The sequence below is a fragment of the Musca autumnalis genome, unplaced genomic scaffold (assembly GCF_047663935.1).
Source record: "Musca autumnalis isolate F117 unplaced genomic scaffold, ASM4766393v1 scaffold_4, whole genome shotgun sequence".
NCBI classification, from domain to species: domain Eukaryota; kingdom Metazoa; phylum Arthropoda; class Insecta; order Diptera; family Muscidae; genus Musca; species Musca autumnalis.
Window position 1 is genome coordinate 101,567,626 of NW_027411977.1, and position 14,073 is coordinate 101,581,698.

General features: G+C 33.9%; 1 protein-coding gene across 21 annotated transcripts in view; it reads left to right on the plus strand.

Annotated features, from left to right (window-relative positions):
* Positions 1-14,073, plus strand: part of LOC141404308 (uncharacterized) — a 1,008,861-nt gene that overhangs the window by 876,044 nt on the left and 118,744 nt on the right. For 13 of the 21 annotated variants that reach the window (XM_073987780.1, XM_073987779.1, XM_073987787.1 and 10 more), the window contains one exon: positions 6,717-6,743. The exons of the other annotated variants lie outside the window; for them this stretch is intronic. In XM_073987780.1, the coding sequence (XP_073843881.1) occupies positions 6,717-6,743 (27 nt within the window). The remainder of the gene's footprint in view (positions 1-6,716; positions 6,744-14,073) is intronic. 21 annotated transcript variants of the gene reach the window in all.

Here is a 14,073-nt window from a genome sequence, read left to right on the forward strand (position 1 = left end):
ACAGAATGCTACTTGCTTTGTGCCTCCGTCGACAAGTTGCCTTACGAAACTCTCAGCACTGCACTATAGGTAATTTGCCCAGTTTTTGGGGCAAAAAGTCGATTTTGCAACTTTTAATAATAATAATTTTTTAGTTGGCATTAAAAAAAGAACATGTCAAAATTTATTAATATGAATGATATTTTTCAAAATAGCGTCATTATCGCGGTTTAAATTGCAGTCAAAGTGAGAATTTCGAAGAAGAACTAAAAAAATATATCTATATTGTAAGGCATATTTCAATGTATTTAAAACGGCGGAAAAATAAACCAAATATAAAGATATGTAAAATGGAATAGATTGGCAATTGCGAGAGGAATTTATTTAATATAAAATATAGCTTAAACATTTTGGGTATCGACCAAAAATACAAAAAGTCAGAAATAAATATCTTATTTTTCTTAAACTCACTTCATATAGACTTATACTAAATTGACCGTGTTTGGCCATGATTTTGTTCTGATTTGTGTATAAGAAAACTATCAAAAATGGCATTGAAAAAATAGCATTGTTCGTCATATACGTAGTTGCTTATAACCGTTTTTCGTTATATCCGAATTTGTCTGTAAAAATTGTTGTTTTATCTCACTTTTACACATAAATAATTTAAAAAGTTAAAAAATCCTTTAATCCCGCTGTTATTAATTTTTGCCTTAAAAACAGGGAAAATTACCTATAGTGCACTGTATAGATTAATACTTTTAGCATTCTATTAATTTAAACACAACTTTTCATTATTGCGATTTTAATAATAATGACGAATATCACAGCTTTGGTTGGGGACCATCCAAAAGCAAAGTCTGAATATGAAAGTAGAAAATCCCATATTTACATCATATTTACAAAGCGCAGGTGGCCAAATAACGGATATATCGCAATAGTCGGTAATACATCCCATTTTTAATTTTTTTGTAATCACGCTACACGTCACAATTTCGATTGGATCGTCACGAAATTTTGGGTGTTAATGGAGGTCCCACAGAGGAAAGAATCTATTGATTTTGGTAGTGGTCGGATATTATTCAGGGGTCGGAATGTGAAAAAAACTCATTTGGAGAAAATACCAACGTTTTATTTCAAAGCGAATATCTCTCTTCTGTAAGAGGTATATCGAAAGCAAAACCTGGCAAGGTAGGTTGTCATAGGTGGTCAAACAACAGAGATATCGCAATAGTCGGTAATGCATCCCTTTTTCCATTTTTTATGCAATCACACTACAGGTCGGAATTTTGATCGGCTCCTCACGAAATTATGGGGGTTGATGGGGGTCTTACAGAGAAAGAAGCCTATTTTTTATTTGAGTTTTACAGACAATGCACTTAAATGCGTTTAAAAAAAATTTACCCCTATTAATGAAGACATTCAGAGCAAAGGCGCTAAGCTATCCCAATAATAATATTCAAAAGTCAAAAGCTTATGCACAGGGGTAGTGGTGTAGGGTATCATATAGTCGGCCACGACCCGACTATCGCCTTGGCTCACTTGTTTTTTATCACTGGGAGCCCTAACTGATAATTTACAGCCAAGTTAATTAGAAAAAGTATGGGGGCTGTACCAAAACGTGGATTTATGTCCAAAACTTTTGGTAGGAGACGTTTTTTACTACCATTGGGAAACCCGATGTGCGAAATTACAGTCAATTTAATTAGAAAAAAGTAGATAAAAACTTTAAAGTACCTAAAATCGGGCGGAAGCTTTATATGGGGGATTTATGTCCAACACTTTTGGTAGGAGACGTTTTTTGCTACCATTGGGAAACCCGATGTGCCAAATTGCAGTCAATTTAATTAGAACAAGTAAAAAAGCGTTAACTTCGGCCGGGCCGAACTTTTCATACCCTCCACCATAAAATATTCTGAACTAAAATGGAATAATTAGTTTTCATTCCTGTCATTTCATTCGGTAGGCCCTTTTTATTGTGCCTATATCTAACTATGTATGTTGACAATTTTCGGTGGGCTAAAAATTGGGAGGTACCGTTATATAGGGGTTATAATAAAACATGGACCTATGTTGACAGTTTTTGATGCGAGCCTTTAATGTCAAATAACTCCTAATTCGGTTAAAAATTTTAGCTAGAATCCTCAAAATACCGAAAATCGGTACATAACGTGGGAACTTCAAATGTCATTAACAGCTAGTTCGGAGGTATGTGGGCTATACGAAAATATGAAGTTAAATGAACAATTTTTGTTGGCTTTTAAATTTCAAAATACAGAACGTTCGTCCAAAAAATAAAGCTAAGGTACGGAACATCCGGAGGTTTGTTTTGGGGCTATACCAAAACATGGACCTACGTTCGGTTAAATATTTTAAGTAAAATCCTCAAAGTACCAAAAATCGGGAAGTATCGTTATATTGGGGCTATGTTGAAAATTGTTGATACAGATGTGTGGTGACCACTACAACCTTCAAATGTCAAATCACTGCTAGTTCGGTTTAATATTGTAGTTAAAAGCATCAAATTACTGAAAATCGGGAGGTACTTTTATATGGGGGCTTTATCAATACATCGACCTTTCTTGACAATTTTTGGTGGAGAGGTGCGGTGACCACTAAGAATTTCAAATGTCAAATGTTCAAATTACAGATAATTCGGTTAAAACTTGTAGGTAAAAATCTCAAAATACCGGAAATCAGAAGGTACCGTTATATGGGGCTATACCAAGACATGTACCTATGTTCATAATTTTTTTGAATATAAGTTTTTTGGTCACTAAGAACCCTAAATATCAAATTATGGCTAATTCGGTCTAGAAATGCGACTTAAATCGTCAAAATACCTGAAATCGGGCGGTAACGTTATATGGGGGCTATTCCAAAACATTGATCTATGTCCACTAGTTTTGTTATATAAGTTTATTGACACTTAAGAACCCTAAATGTCAAATTATAGCTACATCGGTCTGAAAATATAGCTAAAAGCGTCAAATTACCGTAAATCGGGGGGTACCGTTATATGGGGGCTATACCAAAACGTGGACCTATGTCCACAACTTTTGTTATATAAGTTTATTGACACTTAATAACCCTAAATGTCAAATTATAGCTAAATCGGTCTGAAAATGTAGCTAAAACCGTCAAAATACCGTAAATCGGAGGATACCGTTATATGGGGGCTATACCAAAACGTGGACCTATGTCCAGAACTTTTGTTATATAAGTTTATTACAACATAAGAACCCCCAATGTTAAACTATAGCTAAATCGGTCTGAAAATGTAGCTAAAAACGGCAGAATACCGTAAATCGGGGGTACCATTATATGGGGACTATACCTAAACGTAGACCGATATAGCCCATCATCGAACTTGACCTGCCTGCAAACAAAAGACGCATTTGCCCAAAATTTCAGCGTCCTATCTCCATTTTTGTGGATGCTAGAGTGATTACCACAGACGGACGGACGGACGGACGGGCGGATGGCCGTGCACAGATCGACTCAGCATTTAACCCTTATCAAGAATATATATACTTTATAGGGTCGCAAATGAGTATTTCAATGCGTTACAAACGGAAAAACAAACTTAATATACCCTCCATACTATGGTGGAGGGTATAAAAAAGTAGATAAAAACTTCAAAGTACCTAAAATCGGGCGGAACCTTTATATGGGGGTATACCTAAACGTGGACCTATGTCATTGATTTTTGGTAGATAAATTTTTTTACTACTAGGAACCCTAAATATCAAATTATAACTAATTTGGTCTAAAAATGTGGCTGAAAACGTCAAAATACCTCAAATCCGGCGGTACCGTTATATGGGGGCTATCCATAACTGTCCATAACTTTTGTTGGAGAATTTTTTGGCCATTGGGAACCCTATGTGCCAGCTTACAGCTAATTTAGTCAGAACAAGTAAGCAAAGGCTATAGTCGGAAGGGGCCGACCATGTGATACCCTACACCACAACCTCTAGGAATTAGCTATGTGCAACCACTTTGCACGCTGAATGTCGGGGTTCGATTCCCAAGCGTGGCCACATCAAATTTTCAACGGTGTCATAATACCCCTTAGTAATGTTGGCGATATTTCCTGAGTACTTCAGCCATGCAAAACTTCTCTACAAGTGGCAACTTAGGGCACGCCTTTCGGATTCGGCGATAAAAACTACGTCACATATCAATGACATAACATGAATCCATTGATATAAGATAAGCATAACTTGTCACTACTGGGATATTTGTGGAACAATTATATAAATTATACATTTCTAAACAATATGCCAAAATTGTAAATTTTCACATTGATTAGCATCTCCTGCTACATCTTTAAATTGTTTTTATTATCAGGTTCCCTTTTGAAATGCACCCAATATAAATAAATATATATATAAAATGTAATTTGTCATATCTCTGATATTTGTCAGTAAGAGAGACAGATGAACGGACTGGGCTAAATCGACTCCCAATTGTCTGAAAGGAATTTCGTCCAACCATACTTGGGGTCTAAAACCATTATTTCGATGAGGTACATCTTTGGTCGTATTTTGTATATATTCCCTTCATCCCAAAGGCTGAGGGTATAAAAGAGTATAAATAACTGCATATATAATAACTGCATATATTAGGCTGTAACTCAGTTATATGAGCACGTAAATCAACATAATTGACATCAATGGAAAGGTCAAGAAATCGTCTTCCAAGTGCAGCTTACTTGCCCGGAATGTCTCTTCCAGGAATAACGATATAAGCTGTATATTAAAAATTTTCACAAATTTCACACAAAAGCTTAGGTCCATTTAAGCCTCTAAATAATATCTGATCGCCATCTCAAATTGCAAGCTTCTTCTTTGTCATATACTCTTACATTATTTAAAATTTCGAGGCGATCGGATTATTATTGCGACCTACAGAGCACCTACAAAATCGGATAAAAATTATGTTTTTGGTCCATTTCACCCGCTAAATATTTCACAATCATCACCAATTAAAATAGAGATCTATTCTGATGTGAAACCGACCTCCATACCAAATATCGTGACGATCGGTTCATAATTGCGGCCTGGAGTTTGATTACAATTTATAATGGACAGACGGGCACACGGACGGACGGACAGACGGACGGACACACATATCAAAATCGCTTTATCTCGCCGAGATATAAAGATTGGTATACGACATTGGGGGTCTCCGACGAATATTTCGCGGTGTTACATGCATTTTTACCAAAACAAACTTTTAATACCCTTTCCACATAGTGGTGTAGGGTATTAAAAGTAGATAACAACTTCACGGTACTTGAAATCGGTACTTATATATATATTTATTTATTATACACAAGTACCGGTACTTTTACATGGGACCTATACCGAAACGTGGACCTATGTCCATAATTTTTGTCGGATAATTGTTGGGGCCATTGGGTACCCTATGTATCAGCTTACAGCCAATTTAATTAGAAAAAGGAGATAAAAACTTCAAGGTACCTGAAAGCGGTCGGTACCTTTATATGGGGCTATACCAGAACGTGAACCTATGTCCATAATTTGTGAAAAAGTTTTTTAGCCACTGGATACCGTAAGTGCTAAACTACAGCTAATTTAGGCTTAGATAATCAAAATATCTTACCGTTATTTAGCACTCTATCTCAATTATTGCAGACGCTAGAGTGATTACAACAGACGGACATGGCTGATCGTCCTAAAATTTTATCCTGAGCAAGAATATATATACTTTATAGGGTCGCAAATGATTAGTTCGATGTGTTACCAACAAAACAGAATACTATGGTGGAGGGTATAAAAAATCGAACTTACGTAACTCAAGAAATGTTCAAATAACTGTTATTTTTGATCGGACGTATGTATGTTGTATACTGGACTAATTATAATCGGATTTCTCGCTCCAGTAAGTGGTCCATTGTTCTTACGAGAAAGGCAGTACAGCATGATATGTCATGATAGGTCACCTCCACCTTTGCAAAGGTATGAGATAAAGCCGCATGAATGCCAGAAATGTATTCTTTTGGCTTTGATGTGCTAGTACTGGTGCAAGTTATGCCGACTAAGTCGGGAGATTTATAAGACTGAAAGTTATTGATCGCTCATCATTATGCTCACTGCGGAATAGACTTCTTCGCCGTCTGATTTTAATTTCCCCATTGGTAACCACCCTACTATCCTCTTAATCATCAGCGAAGAATAGTACACAATACAGCCTGTTTCGAATGGAGAAAATTGATGATGAGTTTAATACCCGATAGACACTAGCAAACACACACATTATCCACTTATGTAATTCAAACTGAATCCACTTATACTCCACTAATTTTTTAAACATAAATACACCACATATTTATTCCAGTTATGTACACAGCTACAACAACAACAACGAAACTACACCAACCTACATTTATCATAAAAAAGCTATTTAAGAAACTCTTGTTTTATTCATATAAATGTTTATGTTGCATTCATTGTGAATATTATCAGCAGAATCAATTAAGTTAATTGCAATTAAAAAAAAAAAAAAAAACTTTATAACTTTTAAACTCAAATACATACATACAAGTCTATTGTTATTACAAAGTTTTTATTTCCGTTTCTGCCTAGTTTTTCATATAAAGCATTATTAGAATTTTATAGTATTTAACTTGAAATATAATTGCACTTCTTTCTTTTGTCTTCCAAAAACCCCACATTTAAATCAAATAATTTTTTCATCAACTGAAATAGTTCACAACTGCTCCTGAATATGAAACGGTAATTTTTTTAAAACTATTTTTATGTATATTGATTGAAGTTATAAAACAATAAATCATATGCATGTATTAGAATTTTCACTTCATTAATAATTATTATTTTTGTATAATTGTATTTAATAGTTTTATTCAAATGATTTTATATATGTAGTTGTAGATGTTGTTGTTGTTGTGAATGATTTCTAACGGAATGTAGTGATTTATTAAAATACATTAGTTTGGGCTTAACTTTTAATTTATTTTATTGCGATATATGCATACTATATTTTTTTATTAAAACAATGTGTGTTGAATTTCAATTATTTAGATATACATATCTTTAGAAACGTTAACACACATGTACCGTGCAAGGCTGAACAAATGCTTTGAGGTGCATTTTCATCAGGCTTAATTTTGGTCAAATAGCTAAAGAAAGACTCAAAAAGGAATAACTGCCGTTTTGTCGTATATATTCTTAACTTAAAAACCAAAAACAATACCTATATATGGTAAATTTCAAATTTCCTTTACAATCCCATCGAAAAAAAATTAAAAATTTTTTTACAAGCACATTCACGATTTTTGGTACATGGGTTAAGAAAAAAATCGTGGTTTCAAATCTGTTCGCGTTCACAAAATTTAATGCTGCGCCCAAAAGTTATGGGCGGTTTTATTCCCTTATAAAGAAGAAAAACACGGTGCGCCTTAACTAATTTTAAATGGATGGTGCTTACACCTGGGAAGTTTTTGCAAATTCTGAAACTACAACACTCATAGATGAGAAATATCAAGAAACAAAAAAATCGCCGGAGGGATTTTCAAATAAATCGCGATTTAAGTTCACATTTTTAGGGGTTCTTTAGGTTTTCACGATTTTGCTTGGAAATCGCGAGTAGTATCGAAATAAGTCTAAGGAAAATGTTGTAGCTGTGAAAATTCTCCACAGGATTGACCTTTATTATATTTTCGTAGGTTTTACAGTTTTTGAGATATAGAAGTTCAAATTGATACAACGCACTGACTGTATCGCCTCCTTATAAACATTTTAAATTGCATATTGCAGCTACAACAAAAGACAAACGTTTATTGTTGGAACATTATTTCAAGAATATAATTTTTGGTTTAATACGAAAAATTTGAGAACATTTTTTGGGATTTATTCTACTATTTCGCTAAATTTCCAAACAAAACCTGAATTATTTTGCTAAAACCTCTTCAAGGAAAATAGTTTATCATCGTGAAAGTATATTTGCTTAGTGTGATAATCAATAGAATTAGGAAATAAAGAGTGATATTGATATAACAATCAAGGAAAAAACATAAAAGTTAAAAACCGTATAACGCGCGAAGTAGTTAAAATCAGTTGAGGCGCATGTGATTTTCGCATAGAGCGAGTGCATCTCTGTCAATATGTTTGCATTTTTCGATGTTTCATTCAGCGACCAAAGTATGCCATCAGTTGCATCCTACTACACCAAAATGCTTCGTGTGTGTAAAAATAATGCGATGTTCATATGATTATAAGGCGCATCCGATTTCAGTGACCCCCTGTTAAAAATACGTCAATAAGACAAATTTTATACAGATTCGTCAAGAACCGCGGATGTGCTACCTGATTCTATTTTTGGTTAAATACGAATACTACTCCCGAATCTCTGTAATTTATGACACACCTTTTTGACAAATATTATAATCGCGTATAAAGGATTCCATTTATGTAAAAATTTTTAAGGGAAATCGCGGTTTAGTATGCGGATTAGTCAAAATAAAATTTTGCTTATTTTCCTATTTTCAGGGTATCTATGTCAGCGGTTTTAGTGGCTGGATTCGATCACGGTAGAGCTCATTAAATCCGGCGCGGAAAAGAACTAAAATCACGCGTGGTTCAAGGGTACCTGAGTCACAGTTGTACATTTTGAAGCCAAAAAATAGGTTTTTAAAGAAAATTTACGCACCAAAAATTCGACTTTGGATTCCTATTACTAGGGAGCTGTACAGAGCACACTCATGACATATACATCAAACGACGTGGAATTACGAGTTCTAAAATCCAATATATAGTTTAGGTCATTATCTGGTTGCGCCCTCCAATTATAAGAAAAATTCAAAAAACCCCGATTTCAAAACCTCAAAATGTCAGCATCGATTTAAGGGGAATGCACTGTATATATCGAGAAGTCATACATTAGAACCATGTTGCCCAAGGAGTATTCTTCAATTCTTTCTTTGAGCTCAGGTCTGAATTTTCCCTGGTTTGACCAGAAATCAAGAAAAAACACAAAAATTGAACTAATATGGAATACTTACAGTCTAAATCACCTATTAGGCTGTCAAGGCGCAGGCGGATTTGGAAATCCTAAATGCCAAATTACAGCAAATTTAGGCAGAAAATATAGTTAATAACTTCCAAATACCTGAAATATACCTGGTCCATGTAGTTACACCAAAAAGGTGGAAATTGTCTAAAATCTTTGTTGGAAAATTTCTTTTGACACTATTAACCCTAAATTTCACATTACAGCAAATTCAGACGATAATGAAAATGTTGCAGAAGTAAAAATTCTCTATAACATTAGCTTTAGTCATATTTTGATAAGACTTGTCGTTTTCAAGCAAAATCCTGAAACCCTAAAAACCCTAAGAATGTGAACTTCGATTTTTTTGGATTATTCTCGTCTATAAACATTGCTGTTTTGGAATCCGCAAAAAATTCCCAGGTTTAAATGGTTTTCATAAAAAGTCAGTTAAAGCGCACCGTGTATGACATTGTTTTATAAGCAGGGGATACTGTCAGTACATTGTACCAATTTGGACTTCTATATCTCAAAAACGGTAAGACCTAGAAAAATATCATGTAGGCCAATCTTGTAGAGAATTTTCATTGCTACAACATTTCCCTTAGACCCAATAAGAAATGTCTTTCGGTTTCCAAGCAAAATCGTGAAAACTAAAAAAAACCTAAAAATTTTCAAAATCCAATAACAAAACGTCGCCTGTGGGATTTTTAGATAAATCGTGGTCAAAGGATTTATTTAAAAATCCTTCCGGCGACCTCTTGTTATTTGATTTTTTTCATCAATGAACATTGTAGTCTTAAAATCCGCAAAAACTTTCCAAGTGTAAGCACCTTTCATTTAAAGTTAGTTCAGGCGAACCTTCAAAGTTTCTAATCAAAAAAATTCCAGTTTCCAAAAAACGGATGATCACAACACTCCGTAAGCTATTAATTTTATTTTGCCTAAAAATCTAATAAATATATGTAAATTTTACAATTTCCATTAAAATTAATAGTCAAAATTACGTAGAAATAACTATTTCCATCATGACTACACAGCAGAACCCTATGCAAATGCATATATGGTTAGGATGGTCGTAGAGAAAATCTGATTAGACAGAAACTCGTTTTAACACAAAATAAAACGAATCAGGCCCAAAAATTTTTGCATATTTTGCATATCGTGCATATTTTTATATATTTTTACATATTTGCATAAAATGAGCATATGCAATATACAAGTATTTGCGGCCTCAATATCCCTCCGAAATGGCGGAAATTTGGTATTAAGCCTTCCTAGGGGGTATAAAACTTTCCACCTAAAATTTGTCGGTTTAGGTTCAGGCCTTCATATAGCACCCATAGAACAATACCTCCCGTTATTCGGTATTTTGAGGGTTGATGCTGTGGTTACACATTTCTCTATTTTATTGACTTGTCTGAAGAGAATTTAAAACAGAAAAATTGTACACACAAACATTTTTGTACGTATTATTAAAATATTTGTTGCATAACAAAATATGTAAAGTGCATAAAATGTATGCATTTTGCATAATTTTGCATATGTCATATGTTTCGATTGCAATTTAATCAGAAGCCAAAAATATGCCCAGTCCCAAAATGTGACATGAATCAGACCAGAATCAGACTGTCTAATCCAGCATCCGGCAAAAAGGGCACACGTGCCCTTGATGAGAATAACAACAGAACAACTACCACTCAGTCTTCGTTCAGAAGTCAATGAAGAATGTTCTGCTGTCGCTTGTTTCAATGATTTTTAGTTTTAGCAATGGATTAATGCACACGCTGTTTGTGGAGAGAGACGTATGCGAGAGACCGCAAACAATGCGGTTGGATTAGGCCGATACCTGGTCTAATCATGACGCACATCAAACTTTCGTTTTCACTCACACACGCACAACTTACCTATTAGTAATGCTGTCTGGAGCTTGTTTGACATTAATAATATAAATGTTTACAATCTAAATATATATAAGCATGTGTATACATAGATTACGTAGTATCATTTACATCCTTGACAATTCATTTTTTGATTGACTTCTTCACATTTGAGGTTTGTACTTTTTCGTAGAACGCAATCTGTACACAGATGTGTATGTACAAACAGTGCATACATAAGCATATTCTGTGTCAAGTAATTTGAATTGTCATTTTCATACAGGCATACGCATGTATGTGTCATATAGGATAAGGTAGAATAAGGCAAATGTTGTATCTAAAGTCTTTAAAATACCAAAAATCCGGAGCCACCTTTATATGGGGGCTGTACCAAAACATGGACCTCTGTTGACAATTTTTGGTGTGGAAGTTTTCCGACCACTGGGAAATTAAAATGTTAAATTACAGTTTTACTCTTAAAAATTGTGACTAAAATCCTCGATATGCCGAAAATCGGTAGGTGCAGTTACATGGCGGCTATACTAAAAAGTGGGTGATATGGACCACGTTCCAACTTGACCTTTCTGTTGAAAAACGACAATCGGGTTCAAAAATATAGCGTTCTAGCCCAATTATTGTGAACGTTTAACTGATTACTCAGAATTTGAACCTGATCAGGGTATTTTGTCTTCAGGTAATAATCAAATGTGTTTACCTTATTTGTTATTTTTTATATGTTTACTATCAAATCCCATCACTATGTTAAAAGTCGATGATGCCAAAAATATTTTGTTGGTTTTTCTTGCAAAATCGAATTCTTAATTTACTGTGCGAGCGTTAAGAAAGTTGAAAGTGTTTCCATAGGAAACAACGCGTTCGAATTACCATCCCACATGATGTACGTACAGCTGGCTGTAATGTTACTCATACTCGTATGTATATATTTGCGTATATACAAAATCATGCATTTCACTGAAATAAATTACATTTTTGTAGCCATGAAATGTTTCAGCAGTTAAGTGATTTCTTTGTTGTAAAATACTCTTAGACAAAGAAGCGCAAAACCATGAAAAGGGTTTCATTGGAATTTCACAAATAAAATATTTTTCGTTTTTCGGTAAATTGAATTTCTTTTGTGTTCCTTGGTGTGAAATTTAAAGATTTGCTCTGAAGAACTTGCAAGAAGCTTATATTTTTGACATTTTTAAAATGTTGTCCTTTGCAAAGTTTTAAAAGTTTTTGGATACGGGAACACACACATACTTTATAAAATTTAAATTAAATTGCAGGGATAAATGGAAAGGATGTACCATCACATTGTTCTCATATCATTTTTATTTATTTACTTTTTTTGCATATATAAAATTATTTTTGGGCTTGGAACTTAAAACCTCTTTTAGACCTAACCACAGACTTCGCAGTACTATTATACGTTTATCGATGGTGGATAACTTCATTCTTTTTTCCTTTCGAACTTATTGGTCATCAATTCAACTCACTACTATCCCCTAATGTTCAGATCAATTTCTACTTTCTTTTAAAAAACAACCAATTGCATTTGAGAGTTCACTTCCGTTTAAATTTGTTTCATCTTGACAATAAATCATATAACATTTGAGCAAATGTGAAGCAAATAAATTTGTTGCTTACCGCCCTTTAAGTTAATGGCTATCATTCTTTTCTTCCTTTTTATTCACTGGAATGGAACAGAATGTTGCCATTTGTAGGTGTGGGTGAGGTGGTTTATTTCATTGTCGAATACAATCAATATCAATAATTTGATCACCTAGCATGTGCGTCTATCAATTTTCCACCATGCCATATGTTTTGAACTTTAGTTCATGTGTATATGTATGTTTGTACATATCATCTGAATCACAACATAATCAATAAATGCTCACATAAACAAATCTAATCAATTATTTAGCACTTTTATGATTTATTAAAGTAAAATGAAAATAAAATCGATTGACACCACAATTCATAGCCACATTTTGACTTGACACATCAACGAAATGGTTTATTCAATTGACCATGACAAAGCTACGTGAGATCTTGATGTAGAGCTAATGTTATTTGAATTGTTTTCATTTATTTGTGTATTGTCATTTATAACGGCATATAAACCAAGGTAACATTAGTGTCGCCTTTTCTAAACACCCTACTTACCCAAAGTGTGGCTGATGGCTAATATTACTCAACTTCAAAACATGCTATATTTAATTTTATTTTAATTAAATTGATTTAATTAATTTAATTTTAATTTATGACGAATGCCCACGAACTAATCAAAATCATTACTTTCAATTTACTATTTTTATTCGAGTCTATCCATGTAGACAAAAACAGTTATTCGGGGTCAAAGGTAAAATTTTAAGGGGTTTTTAGGTTTTCGGATTTATTCTTTGCAAACGGTTGGTCTAATTAAAAAGTGAATAAAATCAGATAGTCTTCAGTACAGTTATTCTATGTTATATTAATTTTATGCAAAATTAGCCCATTTAAGCCACATGTGAGGGCCCAACGAACGAAATATCTCCGATTTTTTGGAATTTTTGGTGGGGTTTGTTGCGTTGATTACGGGAATGTATAACTTTCAAGGGCGTCGGTTATACGACCCGAAAAGCCAGATTAAAAAAAAACGGGTTAGAACCGGGTCTGCTGAACCGATTACGGCAAATTGGATATCGTTTGAAAGCTTATAGAATAATTTAGTACATGGCATGTTCATTTTAACCGGTTTGCCTCATAATGTTCTTAAGCGGCTAATTTTGAATTTGACATTTAGACCGCGATATCTGGAAAATGGTAAGACTTTTTTAAAAATCGTGAAGGAAATTCTTGTAGACAATTGTTAAATCTACAACTTTTACTTTAGGCAGTTTTTGCTGAGTCCTGCCGTTTTTTGAGAAAAATAAAAAAACTGAATAATATCTCCAAAAATTAATTTTGACCCCGAATTATTTTTCTCCCCACATGGAATCGATGGGGATTTTTCAATGGTGAACACTAGCTCCCAACTAAAATTCAGATTTGTGGGAATTTTTCCTATTTTCCCCTTATACGCATGTCTATTTTGACTGGGCTAAACCTTATAATATGCCTGATTATCGAACTTAAGTACCCGTGAAACGTAGCCTAATGGCTACATGTGTGGGACTTCGGTAAACTCATAATC